Source organism: Passer domesticus, chromosome 3 (genome assembly GCF_036417665.1).
Source record: "Passer domesticus isolate bPasDom1 chromosome 3, bPasDom1.hap1, whole genome shotgun sequence".
Lineage (NCBI taxonomy): Eukaryota > Metazoa > Chordata > Aves > Passeriformes > Passeridae > Passer > Passer domesticus.
In genome coordinates this window covers 54,744,680-54,765,354 of record NC_087476.1, presented here as the reverse complement: position 1 = coordinate 54,765,354, position 20,675 = coordinate 54,744,680, and the positions used below count along the sequence as shown (strand labels likewise).

Below are 20,675 nucleotides of genomic sequence, written 5' to 3'. Positions count from 1 at the left end.
CTTTGAATACACATCTAAAAAGATCCACTGGGTATTGCAATAAGCAGATGCTCAATATTTTATAACCCCAGCAGTTCATATATACCTAATGTTGTGAACATTATTTTTCATGCCTTTTTCAAAGGGAGATTATTCAACTGAAAGTCCTCCATGACTTTGCTGGATACATAATGAATGAGGAAAGCTAGATGATAAAATGCAGCCAGTCATCAGTGTCTTCTAACAGTTGAAATACAAGCTGCAAAGTCTCTGGGTAGTTCAAAGCTGGCACAAGACTTATTCTCTTAACAAAACTGACTCAACACAGTGAACAGATAGCACAAGTATTGTTTATCTTAAGTCTTCTAAAGGTAACACCCTCCAAAAAAAATAAAATATGAAAATTCTTTTCTTCAATTAATCTTAAGAGGTAGTCTGTAAAGCCAAAGTATATTTCTAAAGAAAAATTTGAATTTACTGTAAGTATGATAAAAATGATAAATTACAACTATTTTTTAACACAGGTTATTTCTAAATTACACTTGAAGCCGTCTTCTTTTCTTTTATATTTAAATTCACTAAAGTATGACTAGTGAATGCTGTTTATTATCCTGAGTTGGAAGGGATCCAATAAAGATTATCAAAGTCCAACTCTTAACCAAACAGCTCCATTTCAATCACCAGCTTTACTGTGGGCGATTTACCATAAAATACCAACTCTCCTCTCTCTGTCTCTCAAGACATTATTATTGCTAACACAGTTCATATATTATGAACAAAAATAATGTAGCTCATGTAAATATATCACAAATGACACATCATCTTCCAGGATGTCATCTATTTCTGTTTGAAAATAGTCAATAATAAAATGTAGTAATTATGTAACTAATTAAAAATTTAGGGAATCCTATTGCCTCACATATCCCCATGAAAACACTGAATTGTGTACTTTTAGTTTCAAAGATACTTTCCAAACGTGCACTGGGGAATAATATTTGTGGTATAAAAAAGTTCTCGCATCATTTTCTGTCAAAAATGCGTGCCAGATGCTGAAAGTTAAAGAATTACTTTTAATTTATAGATATTTGTATATATAAAATAATTTGGACACAAACCTATGAAGAAGAATCTCAATTTCCAATAACTGTATTGTATTTTTCCTCTCCTTTGACATGTTTTTCTTATATACCTTGTGATACTCCCTTCCCCTCTATTTCTAAGATAAAAAGAGCTGAATAGCATTCATCTCCTTCCCCACGGCTTCTAAGAATTCCACAGACAAATCACTGGACTGCTTTGCCTGGTAAGTTGCTTTTTGAACTGACTCCAAACACTCATTACTTTGAAAGGAACTGAGAGTTACCCAGGTGCCTTCTTTTCTTTCACATTGCATAACAGGGGCTTCTTGCAAGGAGATTTATTTTCTGCATCTTCCAGCTTGGTTGTTTCTGGTACAGTTTTCCCTGATGGTCGATTGTGAGGTGAAGATTTCATACCTACATGACCAGGGCTGGGGCATTTTCTGTCACTGTTTAAAACAAATTAACAAAATGTTTAGAAGTGGAAGCAGAAAAGCTGTTTAATTTATTTTCTCTATTCACAAAAAGTAAACTGAAAACATTCAAGGTGGTTTTTTGGTTAAGAAATATAGAGAAGTTTTTTTACTTGCCACTAAAAAATTGTATACCTGGCATTTTCAGAAATCAAAATAAAGAACTCTCTCTCCATTAAGTCAATGGTAAAATGATTAGGCAATTCAACAGGAACAGAATTTTTTTAATATTACTTTTGATAATAAGCTATCCACGTCAAATATTTGTTACACAAGAACACTTTGAGGTATTATTTTCCTCCTATCCCTTCTCTCCCATAACGTACCACTGTGCAGCTTTTAAAGTGTTCTATGCAGCCTCTTAATTGCGACAATGAAAAAAGTAGCACTTGACACAGTCCCTGCCACTAAGGACTTTGCTCAAATTTCCAGTGGATTCACTGTAATGGCAAGCAGACTATCTGCCAGGGAGTAATTAAGTCACTTCAGATTTCTAAAACCCTACATTTATAACAATCAAATCAGGCAGAACTCTTAGACAGCAGAACATTTTGAGTTTTAAAGCATGAAGCTGAAACTGTCTCTGAGAAGGCAATTTAAAATACCAGCTATTGAAAATATGTGGTCATTACAGTGAGAACTGGAAATTTTCACATTTTCACATTTCACATCATTCACACTTTCACATTTACATTAATGTTAGCCATGAAAAGAAGGGAAAGCCTCTCCTCCTTTCCTTTTCTTCTTAAATTCTCTATTTTTCCTTTCAGTCGAAAATAAGCACAGGAATCAGTATCCACAATTTCTGAGATAAAATAATCATCTGAAAATAATAATCTCGGTATCACACTCCTTTGTTTTTTCCCAGTGCTCCTGTTTAAAAGCTTCAGCTACAGACTTCAGCATTATTCTTGCAAAACTCAGGCCCAGTAATTTGATTCCCCACTCCCACTGTAAAGACATAATAGTGGCTGTTCTTCAAAGAGCTACATTAATTTACAGTCACATCAATAATGCCACTACAGCAAACAAAAGGAACACAAAGAAATAATTTTCTAAAGGGAAACCAACTGGTCAACATTCAATTTTAAATTCCAATTAACCACTTAGTAGTCTAGATAGTTACACTGAAGATGAAACCAAACTCTTATTAAACCATAAGCAGTAAAATCAGTATCAGTCTTTGACAGCTCCATGACCTTTTTGATAAGCATTGAAAAAAACATTTTTCTTCCCTGTAAATGAAAATGTAGATAAATAGGTAGGCCTTTCTGAAACCATTCAGTCATTGCAGAGTTATAAATTGCATTGGAGAACACAGGAATGAAATACTGCTGTTAGTCACGGACATCGCTTCAATCATAATTACTTGATTACAGGAGAGGTGGATCTTTCATTCGTTTCCGCTTTTCTGTTTCTGGGGATAGGACTGGCTGCAGGCATCTCCCCACTCAATCGGTCAGGTAAGAGGCTTTCTTTGTTCAAGTTCATCTCTGAATATGGACAGCTGACTGCACTAGAAGTTGAAGAACAACAATTACTCCTTATTCTCAAACACTTTACTGATTTCAAACAAAATGACATTGGAATTTCCTGGAAGTAGATGCAATAACTTAAAATAAAGATGATTTTTTAAAATGCAGTAAGTAGTAGTACTTTAAAATGTTAATAAATCCATCGAATAAAAACCTCAATTTAGCATTTCCTTTTGACAGCAACTTGTGTAACACAAATTGTATTATTTTCTATTACAACACTCATTGTGGAAAATTGCTTGATAAATGTTTAGCCTGCTCCCTCATAATTTTAATGGTATTTATAATAGAACACAGGATGCCTTTGACTATACCCATGTCTCTCCAAATAAAGTCTTATTACCATGGTTATTTATTTATGTGAAGGAGGATATTTCTATTATATAATATCTACACAGAAGCTGCATTTCAAGAGCAAAGCATGAGGATTGGAGTACATCCTCTTACTGCAGAGTGAGTGCCCCATCTTTGCAAATGCTATTTTGTCATACTCCTTTAAGAGACTGATACTTTTACAGTCTTTCTTAACATTCAACACTCCCTATTTCCCCACACTCCTGCTAGGGAAATAATTTGACAATGAACATTGACACAATGACTTTTAAATACCGCTCTAAGAAATGTGAAAGTTGTACCAAAGTCAGAAAACCTGTGTTTGCACAAGAAGTAGTAAAGGGAAAAACAGCAACACAAACCGAAACACGTGGGGCTGAACTAGGATTTTGCTTTAGTGCTGTTTAGTCAGCCAGACCACATACTCAACACATCAATGATAATATCCTATACTCTGAATAGTATATACATGTTACAACTGTGAATAGCATCACACTCAAGTTTTCAAAACTATGTAAGATACAGGACAGACTGTACTAAATATGATGCTCCATTTGTGGCTCATGAGCTATGACATTAACTATATTTTGAAATTATGCTTTCCTACTCACCTGTACTGTTACAATGACTTCCATAATTTTAAAAGGTAAAAGCCCCATGTTCTCAATTTTGCTTCTTTTCTTTTCAAGATAGGCTGTAATTGCCCATCTTTCCATAAATCACTGCAATGGTTCATTTGTTTCACTGATAGTTACATGCATGATTTCCAAAGAGAACTGTCTAATATAAACAACTCTACCTTGACAGCCATATGCCTTGCCACCTCCAAATTTCAAAAATTAATAGAAAAACAACAGCTTTCACTATAGTTTTCTTTCTAGAAAGCACAGCATTAAAAAAGAAGGCGGCCTTTTAATTTAAAATATGCTGTACACTCTCCTCTTCCCTTACCAACAAAGCTCTGGGTTCAAAAATGAGTATGTAACAGCTCCTATAATGGGGTTGGACCAATATGGGTAATCTAATTTTGATGTCACCAAGATAAACAAAAAGTTGGTGGAAACTTACATTTCTATCAGCACTTGCATAAAAGGAGAAAATTCCTTAAGGCCAAGTCAGTCAGCCCTTGCTGGGTTCATCACGTTAGGATATCAACAGTATGTCTGATTTCTTCAGTTGGCTCATTTGAAAACAAGACAGTATCAAGTTTTGTTTTTTTTAAATATTATATTATTTTAAAATAATTGAGTGGCTATGCTGAACTTGAATTGTAAAAGAAAAAAATATATAATAGCTTCTGCTTTTCTAATCAAGATGGGATCCCTGTTAAAGGCTACTCCAAGCAGATGTAACAGTCTGTACAGTGCTGTTAAGGGACATGCAGCCATATCCCCAGGTGATCCAATGAAGCACAAAAGAGTTATCTTTTTGCTTTCTTAAACTTTTTGTTTACACATCCAAATCAGATAGAGTCCAGCCACCCAACTGTCTATAAAACACTAAACTTGAAGTATGGTATGCTTTTGTTAATGAAATTTTTTAGATACATGGAAGAAAATATACAAATAGAAATTAACTTGGAACCTTCACCTTTTATTTCTACTTTCTCTTAAGCACAATGGGGCATTTTATTTAAAATCTATTTATAGATGTTTACATTTATTCTCAGCCTACTGGTTTTGCGTGTCTTAGGACTAGCCTCTGCCAGATCACTTACACTGCTGCATCTATCACAATGATGTCTTTTTTCTCTTTCAAAACAAATACAAGATAAAAGATACAGGCTTCTGCTCAGAGAAAAGTTTTAAGGCACCAATGCTAGTGTGATTAAAGTTCTTGCTGTGACAAACATATACCACTGATGAAATACAGTTTTCAGAAGTTCATGAATATATTGGTTAATCTCAGTCCTGCCATTGCTACAGGGCAAAGCATGTAATTTTCTTTTGGCTTCCTAGGCTCACAGAGGTGTTTTGAGCCATGTTTCTGAGAGTAAAAGGGCTGTCACAAGGAAACAGTGAACACTACCAATGTGGTATTTAACTTCAGTTGTGTGTTATTAAGCAAGCCTTACGCTCCCAATGAAATCTGACAATATAATTGTCAGACTCCAGCAGGTTTTCTGTTTACCAACACCACTAAAAAGTTTTAAATTAAAAAAAAAAAAAAAAAACAACCTAAGAAAAAGCCTAAAAATTCAGTCCTTTATTATAACTTGCCTGCTTATATACCACCTTTCTCTTTAGTATTTTCTGGAAAAACTGAAGTTGAATGACAGTTTCAGTCAACAATAGTTATAATATTAACAATGCTTTGGAACACTACATTCAGATGACTTTTTCTCTGTAATTAATCATTCAAGTTGCTGTGCAATTTTTAAAAAACTCTTTGATAGTCCTTTGATGTCACTGTTACTTGAGGCAACAAAAAGAACCCATGTGGTTTCCACTGTTAGCTAGGTTACAACAAAACACAGCATGAATGAACCTGCGTATGGCTTTGGTTCAATCAGTAAATCCTCCTGAACCTCAATGCCTCCAGCCTTCAGTTCAGTTTAACTTGTCTACTACAAAAATGAAAAGAAATTAATCTTGTTATTCCTACATAATACAAGTATTCGATTAATATAGGACTGTAAGTTTTTAACACAATTCATCTCAAGGGCTCAGAATTCTTGGTGTTTCGGTTATTTAATATTAAATAAGGATTTTTAACTCTTCTGTCACCTTAAACCTGGATTTCTGCTCCAGCTTACACTGTGCTTTAGCACACCAGTTTGAAAACAGCACCAGTGCAGAAGTTAGTTTCCAAAATGATCAGATGCCCTTGGCTTGAGTATACCAAGGTCTGCCAGAGGCTCAGAAAGAATGGCAGGAAGCAAAAGCAGCAACAGGTACTCAATGTGAAACCTCTGCCATTCTTCTGACAGAGCCCCCAGCACTGCCCCAGAGCTTTGGAACCAATCCAACATGAAGATCTCAATTATCATTGGAGCTGCCTCAGTAAACAAACATTCACATTAATAGCACCTGACACACACACACCCCCACACACGAGAGCAATCAGCTGTCTCCAAACGCTGAGGGATCAGCACAGCACAATAATTAGCTGTCTGCAGGGCACCGCTGAAATGGCAGCAGACTGGCTGGCAATGTGTGTGTCCATGACACGGTTTTCCGAGGAAAGGGAGACCTGTTTCCAGAGTCCTGCACATGCTGAGTAAAAACTGAGCATTAAAATAAGTTTCTGAATAATGAAAGATGAAGAGAAAAAGGCAATGTACCACTCTGATCACAGGCATGGGATTTTCAAGTCAACAGAAGTTTTACATTACTAGCCCTTTCCAGAACTGTCTGATGGAACAGAAGTTGAGTAGCACACCCCACCTGTCTTTATTTGCAACTGCTCTTCTGTCACATTCAAGATCTGTCTCTAGGTGCAGTTACATCCCTATCTCTTTTCTGTAAAGTTCAAGGGTAGGAGGATAAAACTGGGCTGCTGATAGGCATGGACCTTAGTCTTCTCCAGACATTTGAAGATGCTCCTATCTCGTAGCAGTATGCAAGTTTTCTGAAGCACAGAGTCCAGAGACAATACTCTCAGCTACTCCTAATATCAGAAGGGAACATAGGCCAGGATTCTCTCTTAAACTAAAGAAGAGTTAGGTAGCACTCTCTTAGGTCTAAGAACTTGCATATGAAATACCATTAAATCTAGATTATTAGTCCTTTTGAACACTTGGAATATTTTGCAAACCTGTATTAAGCCACAGACAAGTGTCCTGGTTCAGCTGTGTTGGTTGGAAATGTCACCAACGCGAGCTCCTCAGTGCCTTTCAGGTGCAAGTTACTGCTGAGCACTGCCAAGGGATGAAGCTGTATGAGCACTCCAGACTGGACTAATGAATGGCTTAGACTATCTAGATCAGCCTGTGTCCAGGTGATCACATCAGCTGGTAGCAATACATGATTAGCAAGAAAACTTCATGGAAAAGATCCTGACAGCATCTGAGGGACGTGTTTTTTGTTTTTTTTTTCTGATGGATTTTGTTAAGTGATCTCTTTACTTCAGACTTTATGAAAACATTTTTAACTAGTCTCAAAACAATCAATGCCACTGTTGTCTTTCACAAATTGCAGTGCATGTTTATCATCAAAGCATTCACTTTTCAGGAGAAAGCTGCTTCAACAGTCTAAAGGTGAATCAAGAAATCAAGAGTGCTTTAGAACAGATTTGGCAGGTGCCACCTTGAGACTGGCATCAAAAACCACTGAACAAAAAGATGTGACCTCCTGCTGACCTGAGATTTCCATGTTTATACAACATGTGTTCTCTTTCAACACAGCACTTCAGTTCACTTCAACTTACACATAATGCATGGAAAGTTTGAAGTTTCAGGCAAAAATCTTTACTCATGAAGAAATTACTCAAAACTCAAATGAACCACACTTATAACTGACCTCTTTGTGCTTCTGCTTGAACTTGAGAATTACTGCATGCATTAAACATCAGGGTACACAATTCACAAGCATAAATATGCAGGTGATCTGCATAATGCTAACAATCTGTATGTCAGGCTGTTTCAGCTGCACCACACATAATCCTAGATCAACTGTTGATAGACACCAAGTCCTTAGTCACATCAACTTTTCCAAAAAGCAAATGTTTTAGCACTGCTATATAATTAATCACCAAGGCTTTCATCTGATTCCTAAGGAACAAGCTCTCAAAATTATTTCAGAACTACTTAGCATTTTAAATTATCATCTTTTCTGCACACCGGCATTTGTGTGCTGCACCTCATCGCAAAAAAACAAGATAAGCATGGTTAAATACATTTCAGGATTGCCAAGATAAAAGAGCCACAGGAATGCTACCTGATGTGGAAAATTGTACAAATTTCAAAATCTCTTGGTTAATTCAGGAAAAAGTGGTGGTACAATGTTAAAATTTTTGTGGAAACCTGGACCCTCAAATATGTAGGCTCCAGAAGAGAACAAATCTCATTATTTTCCATAGAGATACTCAATAACAAAACTAGAATATCATCACAAAGGACAAATCAATAGCTAGTGAATAAGAAACTTACTGGTAAAATATATTCACTATGAAACAGCTAATATGTGTCTTATGTTCAACAAAATCTCCTTGGTTATATTTTTATACCCTAGAACTATCAGTTAATGTGCAAATAATTGGATTGCTTAGACTACAGTAAAAAGAAGCACAATGAAATGCCATGAGTTTGTTTCTTTTCTTAATATTTAGGATGAGTAAGTATAACGACCTTTAAATAGCATGGAAAACGTAGCTATAAAAACAAAGGCTACACAAAGTAAATAGACATATAGCTCAGCTCTTACTCATCCTTTCCATCTAAAACATTAGAACTTTTATTGCCAATATTTATTTAGAGAGATCATAAATGAAAAACTTTTCACAAAAATTTACTTTCTTTTTTTTTCTCATTTTAAGTTTTAACTTTGGGCTGAAACCCATGGCATATCCACCTGATTCTAAGTAATTGAGATAGCACTTGATAAGGAGTTGGAATTTATTGCCTCCCAGACTAGATGCAATAATAAACCATACAATACTCAAGTCTACTAGAATATGAACTTAAATAGGTTTCAGATAAGCAGTCAGGAAGCTTTTTAGGCAAATCTAGTTTAGTTCACATTTGCAGTGGACTAATGCTATGAATGCAGAAGGTTACAATATTGTTAACGACTGACTTGACTGTTTAAGGAGTTACCCTACTTGTTGAGTGAAATAAAGGGAAAGTAGAAAAGGGAAGGGTAGAAAAACTGGGAGGAAAAAAAAAAGAAAAGAAAAGAAAAATAACAGAGACAGAAAAAGACAACCGGAAGAGGGTGAGAATAATCTGAAAGATAGTTGTGGCATACTGTGTCATGGCAACCCCTTCACAGCTCATACTGCAACAAATTTTGTCACTGGAGCTATCATAGCTACATCCCTTCCTGGGGATAAAGCTAAAGTCCTAGCATCAGGAGCCCTTCTGTTCCTAACAGCACAAAACAATGCTTCTGCTGCAGACAGGGAAGAACTTGCAGCAGAAGATGCCTTTTGCATATCAAAATGCAGTAATACAGTGAGTTTTGTGGCCAGGTATCTTTGATAGGGATTAGTCAGGGCCTTAACACATGGTGATACACCAGCAAAACCTTGTAGCATAACTTGAGTGAACAGCACATAATGATCTCATCAAAAACATCAAGGCAGTTTGAAAAGATACTTTAAAAAATGTATAGATAAATAACCAAAGAGCAGTCATCTAACCATATCAGAGAGCAGGAAGAACAAATGGACAAATTTGTCTCAATGTCAAATGGACAAATGTGTAATGGACAAATTACAGCTTTTGGAAGCTCTAATTTCTGAAAAGGTAAGAGGATGATATTTATGGTGCTTCATTCTCAACTTAACACACTACATTACTTGTACATCCCTTACTGAAACAGTCTGGATTCACCCCACACTGTAAATATTTTTAAAATAATAAAATTTCAACTTGGGAGATGTTTTTTATTTACTCGGTCATTGTCTCTCTGTCCCTTCCATTCCATTCTCCAGTGCTAATATCAACTACTCTCTAGGATGGGATGCCCATATTTCTGAATTTTACTTCAGAAGGTGTCCAACAAAGCATCCTTAGAAACACTATAAAGAAGCAACGAGCTGTCATTCAGGAATATGTCAACTGGAATTTCCTTCCTAGCATTGTTCCAAGCCAACAAGCAAACCCAAACCGTTACCAACCAAGCAGAACAAGAACACCCAAGCCATAATAAAATCAGTGACCTCGTATTTCAAAAGGTACAAAAGTTATTGATTATATGTATCTGCCTGTGATATTTTGCAAACTGGACAGCAAGCTGAGGAATCCTCAAAGGAACAAAATACAGAGTAACTGAATTTACCAATTGTGACAAAAAGTAATGTACAGCAAATCTTATCTCAGCACTCCCTGGTGAAATGAAGTTACAGATTGCTAATGTTTATTTCAGCATGCTCACCATGGCAACTGAAATAACTGCATATTTAGGTTTACAAGACTTCCTATTTTTTTCCAGCTTGGATCTGTTTTCTTACGAACAACAATTTAAAAGAACCATCTGCACATATCCCTCAACTGAAAGAATAAAATCAGTTTCACAGAACATACCTATGATGGCCGATATGTCTTGCTCTTTTAATATGTCCAACTCCCTTACATCCTGCTGTGGGACACCCTCCATGCTCTAAAGCTTCCACCAGTTCCAAGGGACCTGCATGCCAGGTGAAATTACAAAATGAGATTTAAGAAAATTATCTAATATTTAAAAGCTATATAAATATGCACGAATACCAGTGCATCGTAGCAAGCATGAAGAAATAAGTAAACAGAAATACTTTAATAATATATTCTGTAAAAGCATGATGGAGATTTAAACAACCTAATCCACTGGAGAAATAATTTTATTCCATGCAAGTAAATCTCTACAACAGAACTATGTCTATATAAAGAACACAGATCTTGAAGGAGCTGCATGACATCAAATTTCTCTTTTACTATCTACATTTAGTTGGAACCTGGTTGTTTTGGAAGAGCACAGAAAAAGTAAGCTACCCCATCCCTGTTCCTGTAGACAGGGATGTATTTGTAGTGTGTATTGCCTTTACACATTTTTAGCTGAACTTTTCCAGTAAAAACGATGTGAAAACAAAGGCTGAAAATACTGCTAAAAAGAACAAGCCATCAGGAGATTTTTTTACTTTTTCACTTCTCCGAATTTATGTGTCTACCTGATTTTCATCAACCTGTGCAATGATGCCTGCAGAGACATTAAAGGCTGTCAAAAGGAGATCTGAGGCCCCAGCAAACATAATACATAACCCACAGTTTCAGAGCAAGTGAGAGACAGCTGTGCTCCAGTACATGACACTGGGAACACCTGCTGAGCCTCTGCAGGAATGCACTGGCCCCCTCTTGTACCAGCTCTTCTTGAACAGCACATGAACTTGTATCTCCCCCTACAGATAACAATCCAAACACGAAAAAGTCTATTTAAATATTTTTCCAGATGAAAGATTCTTGCTCGCAGATGGATAATGAAAGACAGAGAATTATTATGTATAATTAGAGCAGTCTAAAAGCCTTTTTTACCAAGTGTTCCAGCTATGCAAAAATTACAAAACCATCACTACACTGAAGTCCAAAGACTTGTATAGCCTTTAATGACTGTAATTGGTGAGAGAACAGGGAATTTTACCTTCTCTACCTTTATACAGAAATCATGCTTATAATATAGCAAGTGGACTCAGAGGAAGATTTATCTGAATAGGGATGTTTCTGTAAAGAGAAGTCTTCCTTCACTGATGTGCTGACTTTGAAAAAATTAACTCCCTAGAAGTATTCTCTCTTCACTTAAAAATTTTGAACTCTAAAAATGTAATTTAAAAGAACTACAACTGGTTGTCCATGTCTACATGAGAAGCTGCTGTTCACATTATTGTGAAACAATGTTAAAATCAACACCAATACTTGGCTCTTAATTCCCTAACTGCTATCAGAAAGGTCATAATCCTTCATTATGACTTCATTTTCATCTGAAAACAGTATGAATACTGTGAACTGCCCTAGACTAATATTGCTAACATTGCACAGCATTCACAAAAACTTCTAATGTGAAAGGCAAAGATCCCGACTTCATCATTGAAAGTCCTATGATACAGACTAAGGCAGAAACTGTCTTGCAAAATATTTTCTTTAGAGAAGTGTGGAAATGTATTTTAACTTACCTGGAAGCAATATTAACATTTTTAAAATATTCTACATGGTAATAAAACAAAGTCATACTGTTGGATTAATATTTTATTCAGTAATAATTCTATTTTATAAGTATTTGTGCAGATTATTACTTTTTTCCTATTTAATGGACGGTCAACTTCCTCTCCTGTCATATCATCCATCTTAATTTTTGTAGCTTAGCAGAAATTTACTTCTACCAGTCACATCCTAAAAGGGATAAGCCACCACCTAGAGGAGATGACATGTTAATAGTGCTGGGCATCTGTACCTCGTTTCTTTTAATGTCTCAAGAAAATGAATTTACATATTTTATACTCCCATCTAGGCTAAGAATTTTATTTATATATCAATCTTACATAATATAAATGTTGTAACCTTATTCAGCTCTTCTGCCATATGATACAATTTTTATATATGTGGCCACAGACTACTTTTCCCTCTGGGCTGCTGGTTCAGCACACAGGACAGCACATCTCAGATCAAGAAGCAGATATGCAGCATTCTGTCTTCTCCTCATTATTCTCTTTGTGCTTTGGCACTTACGGCACTCTATTCAGATTCTGAAGGCAGAATGATTAACTTCCTAACAGGCAGTCATCATTGTACTGCTGGAGTGCTCAGAAAACTAATGAATATACTCTGATCACACTCTGGATAGGAATAATTTCTTCTTGGCATTCAGAGACATTGAATTGAGGTATTGTGATTTTCAGGTAACACATTCACACTGTGTGGTGACTTATCTCAGTTATTTTACATTAATTTTTTCTCTGAATACTTGGCATTGCTCAGCATTTTTTATTTTCCAAGCACAGCTGTTTCTGACCTTCTAACAGCTGTGAATAGTCAGCACTTGTGTAAACCACACCTCAGAGTCACTACATAAACCAATTGCAGAGAAGAGCACTCACTTAAAAACTCATCTGTCCAAAGTTTGGCTAAAGTGATTTCACTGCCATTATCCAGAAACACAGTGGACTAGGCAGGGATATATTTACCAAAAAGTCTCTTCTCCCTGCAACCTCTCCCACTTCTTCAACAAGTAAAACAAAATCCCCAGAGAGGACAAGCTGGTAAATCCAGTGTTGTTATTGGTACCATGCTTCTGTTGGATTTATTTTTAAAGTGGGCACCATTAATCCCTCTTTGCTCAGCTGAAGAAGAAAAGGAAGTTTGTTGTTTTTGAGGATTTGCCACAGCATTTGAAAGCAGTGCCTTCTCAGTGCACTCTGGACTCCTTTGAGCCGAAAAGCATAGTAACCATCAAGAGAGATGTGAACAAAGGATCTTAAGAGTGATACCCTACACCCCTACTGAGTGCCACAGCAGCTTCAGTGCTGGCTCTGAGAGGACCAGGATTTTACACAACAGATCTTTTACATCACCTCTGGTTTTGACTGTGGTTCTTGTATTTCCATTGCACTAAGGGTCAATAAAACCATCTACTAAAAAGTGATTAATTACTGACTGTTGATTTTGCACTAAATGTCACATTTGCAATTATTTTGCATATCCTAGTGGCTTCTCTTCTTTGAATGGCACTGGCAGGGACAAAAGATAGCACAGCACACATGCCTTTTACCATCATTACATTACAGAGTGGTTTCCCTTACTAAGTGGGGGCTGAAGAGGATGTCCAGTTTTCGTACACCAGCCTGCAGGATGGATATCAGGGCTGTCGACATCAGTCCAATAATCATAAATACTATCCCAGCCATCAAAATGAACCTAAAATACAAAAAGGAGAACAGTGCATTTTAGATCAGGAAAATTCTCCATGTAATCAGTTTATCTGAGTAATCTCTAGAAATTACACGTCCAGTAGAGAAGTCACTTTCAGAGAACTATTTAAGTTACACAGAAAATACATGTACATTACCTTCTGGACTCAGGCATACTCTCACTAAAGTAAACATATGTTATATGGTTGTTTACTGTGTTGTCAGGCTCAAATCCCAGACACAATGCAGTTCTCACATTAATACTTATATTAAAGCATGAATTGCTGCATTTTTCATGTCTCAAAAAACACACAAAAATCCAAATGTTTTTAAATCTTCTGTTTGAACTGGATTTAAGAACAGCAGAGAAGTAAAGCAAAGGACTACAAAAATTGAATTTATCTATAAGAGACAAACAATCCCCCATCATACAAGCAACAATTTTACTAAAATCAGACTACACAGGATAAAGAGTTGAAACTGAAGAGAAAATGAAGCATGTGACTTCACAGGACAGCACCAGTATGGGTTATGCACACATTTTTTTCACATGAAGGCTAAATATCTTCAAATCTTTCATGACCCACGTACCAGTAAATTTCTCCAATCTCTCACACACCCAGGTGTGGATGTATGTACACACAGACAGAGCTCTTTCAATAGAGTCAAATTACTGCCCTAGAAGTTACAAATCCTGTCATTTAATACATCAGACTGGGGAGTGGGATTTTGCTTTAATTTGGGATGGGGTTTCTTGTTCTGGTTTTTTTATTTATTTTGCATGTCCGATTTGAAGTGGAAAATGTGTAGGTGTGAAGACGCTAGTTCTGATGACTTCGTACCAGCAGTTAATTCAGATGATTCAAAATGAAATGTCAGCTCCATCTCCTACTTGAAATAACAGGTATGCCTAGTAAATCAGTACAAACTGCAAACATGCACATCCTTCATTTCTAACTGGATATCTGGTATATGTTATCCCTTTTAACACTTAGGGCCTTCAGAGTGGAAACTGGTCTCATACAACAAAAGAGAATTAATTCAAGTACACAGCTTCTGCAAAACACATTTAAAATACTTTAACTTAGCTTAATCCAATCCAAAGCCCATAATTAACAGAAACTTCAGAATTGCAGAAATCAATGACAAAGGTCAAAAGATTAGGGCTGTTTCATATCTCACATATATCTCTCTTCCCATTAGAAATTTATAAAAACAGATCAAATTAACCTAGACCAAATATTTTATGGTCCCTAATACAAATATCAAAGCAGCCCTTTGACACTTAATATTAAATAATGACATTTTTTGATAGAATAGACAATTGTCTTCTATCAACTATTCCCAAAGCAATTTTCCAATGTATTCAACTCTGCTCTCTAACTACCCACCTCAGAAGAAGTATCTAAGAGGACAGTAACACAACCCATTCCAAAGGAATCATGCATATATCAATCAATGAAAAGCAAGAGCAAAAGTTTAGCAGGACAGAGCATTAACACTTATTTCATTACATGGTTAATTTTACAACTACAGGATTTTGGTTTCACGAAGTCCTCATAATTTACTTAAGTAGGACAGTACACTAAGAGAGAGAAACTTACTTTTATTCTATAGTCATCTGTATCTACAATGGTTGCTACTCTGATAAATACTGGATTTCTCTTGTCAACCACTTCAAGTTTCATATTTTTCTGAAAGCCATGAGAAGGTTTCTACAAAAGAAGAACAATATTATGTGAAACAAAAAAACTTCAAAATCTGATGCAGCTACAAAATATATATAATCCATCAAAAACATTATACATTTATTTTTTTCAAATCTGCCCTCCCTTAATTAGAAATTCAAGCATAAAAACATAATTCAAACTAGTGTTTATCAATATAGTGAAACAAGGTAATTACTTTGGGATTCTAGGTTCTCCTGGAGTGGACTGGATTCAAGCCATCCAAGGATGTAAATGGGTATCTTAGGTTTTAATCAATTTTTTTTCCCCTAAATTCTCTAGAACAGTTACCCTAGAGGTTTTGGCCAACAGTTTCATTACAGTAATTAATAAGGCATTACATACCAGCTGCCTGAAATGTCTATGAAATGGTCTACCGGAAACATATTTGTGTTTTCTGGTATGTATTTTTGTTTCATGAATCAAACCCTTTTTCAGTCTCCTACTGAAAACATAACTAATTCACAGCATAACAGTAACAAAGGGGACCAAATGCCTGGATTTGTAATACTATTTTGATAAAATTAGTGTCTTTGGTAGGAATATCAGATTTCGTCACTTGTAGTTATGAAAACTAAAGCAAAATTATTTCCATTTTAAAGGAACATATTCACAAGACAAGTTATTAAGTTTACTCTATTTTTTAATGAAAATAATGTATCTGTCGCTCTAGGACTTTGCAGAGTATTGGTGTTTTTCCTTCAGCTGCAGCTTAAGAACTCAGTTTTCCCCCATAATACAACTCAAAACACTGTTACTGTCTCAGATATAAACAAATAACTTCCTCATCATTGCTTGGGGTATTTGGCTGAGAATGTATGATTGAGAAACATTACCAAGACAGACACACCTTTAGGTGATAAACCACAGGTCATGAATAACCTCTGGTAATCTACTGACCCCAGGAACTGCTATAAACACCATGCTTTGCCTTTTGTTAATCCAGCTCTTAGCAAAGTTGAGAATTAGTGTCCCTAATGTGAAAAGCTGAGGCAAAGATGGTTCAGTGGTGCTGTGAGACAAGGGCTGGGAGCTACCAGCCACCCAATGCTGGCTCCCAACAGCAATCCAAGATGAAGAGAGGGATGGAGCACCTCTCCTATGAGGAAAGCCTGAGAGAATTGGGTTTGTTCAGCCTGGAAAGAGATGGCTTAGGGGTGATCTAATTGTAGCCTTCCAATACCTGAAGGGAGCCTACGAGAAAGATGGAGAGGGGCCTTTGTACAAGGGCATGTAGTGACAGGACAAGGGGAAATGATTTCATACTAAAAGAGAGTAGGTTTAGATTAGACACTAGGAAATAATACTTCACTGTGAGGATGATGGGGCACTTGAACAGTTTGCCTAGAAATGTGAAGTGTTCCCCTTGAAGTGTTCCAGGCCAGGCTGGATGGAGCTCTGAGCAACCTGGTCTAGTGGAAGGTGTCCCTGTCCATGGCAGGGGGATTGGAACCAGATGATATCTAAGGTTCCTTCCAGCTCAAGCCATTGTGTGATTCCTTTCTGCAGTACTGACCATCACTGAAATCTTAAGAGCTCTAAAAGATGAATCACTGAAAGAAACTAGCAAGTACAAAGATAAAACAAAAGGATGTTGCCCACAAACACCACAGCTAAGCTGGGGAGCTGCCTGTGGATGCTGCCCACATGCCCCAGCTGCAAGCTAGCAGAAGAAAAAGTCTGCTAAAGGGCACTGAAAATGAGCCCAACACGATGGACTAGATGGACAAGCAAACTAACCTCTTACATTCATTTTTACACTGTATCTATTGCATCATATAAACAGAAATACAAATCTTCAAAATATGTTATCATGATGCAGTAACTATCTCATTATTTGTAATAAGTAGGCAGTAATTTTCCATAGCAAATTACACTCATTAGTAATAGATTTGTAGCATTTAATCCCATTTATAATAATTAAAATAATACATTAATAGTTATTTATAATAATCTGATTTCTAACAGTGAACTCCAAACTTGCATAAAAATAAATCACCTATATGCATCTAATTAATTGGATACATTTAGAAATATAGGAACACCATAGATGTATTACCTTCTTAAACAAATTAATTACATGAACTTAAAAGCATGAAAGAAATTTAAGCATTTTCTCACCACTTTAAAAGCCCTTGCAGGTGCAGGTAGTGAACTGGTTTCTTCCAAATACTTCTCCCAAGAAAAATGTTTAGCGTGCGGATAATCTGGCACAGAAGAAACACGAACAAAATTAAACACAGCAGTGCAAAAAATGAAGTTAATGTCTAATTTACAGAGTGCCTAGCAACGTTTATAATACTGTTTTGATTTTTACACTGGACTTACAAAATCATTGCAAGAAAGGCTCTTCTAAATTGTCTCTGACAAATTCACCATACAGGTCAAAAGAGAGAACAATCCTCTCATACACACTACTCAATAACTATAGTACACAATTGCTTTGGATATGAGAATATTGTGTCATTCCCTTTGCAATATAAATAATGTGGAATAGAAAAATCTGTCCACTTAACTGAGGAAATTAATTCAAATAATGAACAGTCATTCACTGGTAAATAATCTAATCATGATAGCTTTGTACCATGGTTGAGCACACCTAACTACTTGTTAGTCTTTTAGTGAGAAATTTTTTACTAAGTTTGTCACAAAATACCCTGGACATTTATGAATAATCTACAGACATCATCAAAGATTATGTTGCCTTTCCTAGAAAATGTCATGCTTATAAACACTAGGGAAGAAACACAAAGACAGCTTGGCTGTTAAAGAAAAGGCAGTGCCTGTCCTTCACCTTTACTCTGCACCAGAAGTTTAACTTGAAGTTTAAATATTAATATTCATAAGATAGAAGAGAACAAAACCAATTCTAATTTGGTTTACAAGGGATTCACTGAATAATAGGCTGCAATTAACCTCCCGGCAGATAGACTGCTTATGACTTTTCAAGAGTGCTGGCTATTAGAATTTTTGTTAAAGTTGGTTTTAACCAATTAAAACTTCCCATGTTCTCAGACGCCAGATGCCAGTTTCTGCAACAGGGCATTTAGGTCATCCAGCCATACACAACAGTCCTGAAAAACAGTCTCAAGTTTCACACTAACAAATACACTTCCTTCCTTCTTTATCACCTCTCTCATAGCATTTTCCTTCATTTCAAAGACCCCTTACAAGTCTGATTCTTTGATCATGTTAATACAATTTTCTCATCAATCCATTACCTTGCACACAGTTCACATGAAGATGTTTCTCTTATGCAATGATCTCAGACACCTGGAATTTGCTTTATGAGCATTTTTAGACTGTCTTACAGTACTCGTCAGCCATTCAGCCAAAATCACAAACTTGTTCAGATTTCAAGGGATATCTTTTGAATAGATGTCTCTTTACTAAATCAGTATATATTTGCATACTTAATGCCAAACATCTATTATACTTAAGTTTTCAATATATTAAGTCCTGTAAAAAAATTTACATCTCTGCAAATATCAATTCCTGATTACAGAAAGAAAAAAATTCAGGAGAGGTAACAGAAATCTTACTGTAAATTTTAACAATGCTAGCTGACTACAGCCACCTTAAATCTTTCAGACATGCAACAATATACAAACCTGGTGGGGTGATGAGAGTTCTTTTATGTTCTTTACACCATCCAACAGGATGAATATGTGGGCTAGCTGCCTCACACCTGGAGGAAGGGGAGGAAAAAAAGGGCCTGAAATTGCAGCTCTTCAGACATCCTATTATGCTTACAAACCAAGACCTACAAGAGAGACTTAAATTCCAAACAACCCACAACACCTTCAACTTAAACTGCAAACATAACCTGAAGACACCAACACATCTAACACAGACTTGTTACCACCTATGCAAGCATAAGGCTTTATTTACAATTTTGCTGGAACATCAAGAAAATCAAGTCCTTTAAATTAGTGGTAGATCTCTTTTGAGAAGCTATGATGCTGGATCTGAAAAATTCACAAGCAGACACTCTTGGTAGAATCATGTTGGCTAGCTGCAAGAACACCATAATCCTATCAAAGACGGATGGAGTCTTGCAATGCCAAGACCAAAATTTGAAACCAAAAACTTTAAGATCTTGATTAATGGTCCAGGTTGCACCTGGAGGCAGAGAACAAATCATGTATAACTGCAACACACTGCCAATAGCAAGCAAAAATTCAGAACTAGATTCTGAGTGGCTTAAATGGAGCTGTAAACATGTTACTGTAACCCAGTAGCACATAAGCAAACTCTGAGAAAAACCCTGGAACAAAAACCAAACCAAAAACCCAAACCAAAACAAAAAACAACTCAAAAAACCAACAAAACATTTTACAAGCATTTTACAAACAAACTGCATGAAAGAATTAGTGATCCAAGACTGCAAACCGCTCTTAAAAAACAGTTTAAACTCTCTTACTCAAAGGGTTAGCAACTTCCCATATTTTCTGTAAAGCGCATCCTAATTTGCACTACTGCTGTTGCTTGTGGCATGCCAAAAGAGCCACAGAAGACTAACAGAGGCAGGGTGAGTTACATATGCTGGCACACATCTCAAGCAGTGAGAGATCACTCTCACTGTGCTCACTGGGTCAGTTACATTGTGCACAGAGGAAATCAAAAGTGAGTGCTGGCTATCAAGTCCTCTTACAAAAACAAACAAAAGAGACACTGTAAAGAAACTGTTCTAAAAGCAGACAAGAGAAAACCTGTTTAAGTCTTCTGTAATATTAAATTATAATATCCTAATATGTAATAAGGATATGTAATATAATATTACATATCCTTATTACATATTAGGATATTATTTCATAACAGATCACAATTTGCACAATAAAACACAATTATTATATTAGTACTCAGGATTATTAGTAAAGGCAAGAAGTAAGACTGATCTACAGAAAAAGTAAAAAGCTATCAGACTCTACTGTGAAACATGTACCATCCCTATGTGTGCATTGATACTTACTGATGATTTTTCAGTCGGCTGAACAAGTGAAAGTGCTTTTTTAG

General features: G+C 36.1%; 1 protein-coding gene across 9 annotated transcripts in view; it reads right to left on the bottom strand.

Moving 5' to 3' along the window:
• Positions 1-20,675, bottom strand: part of L3MBTL3 (L3MBTL histone methyl-lysine binding protein 3) — a 78,130-nt gene that overhangs the window by 12,115 nt on the left and 45,340 nt on the right. For all 9 annotated transcript variants that reach the window (XM_064413139.1, XM_064413140.1, XM_064413141.1 and 6 more), the window contains exons 12-18: positions 19,271-19,347; positions 17,781-17,866; positions 15,537-15,647; positions 13,825-13,939; positions 10,586-10,688; positions 2,901-3,047; positions 1,343-1,507 (exon numbers count right to left, since the gene is read on the bottom strand). In XM_064413139.1, the coding sequence (XP_064269209.1) occupies positions 1,343-1,507; positions 2,901-3,047; positions 10,586-10,688; positions 13,825-13,939; positions 15,537-15,647; positions 17,781-17,866; positions 19,271-19,347 (804 nt within the window). The remainder of the gene's footprint in view (positions 1-1,342; positions 1,508-2,900; positions 3,048-10,585; positions 10,689-13,824; positions 13,940-15,536; positions 15,648-17,780; positions 17,867-19,270; positions 19,348-20,675) is intronic.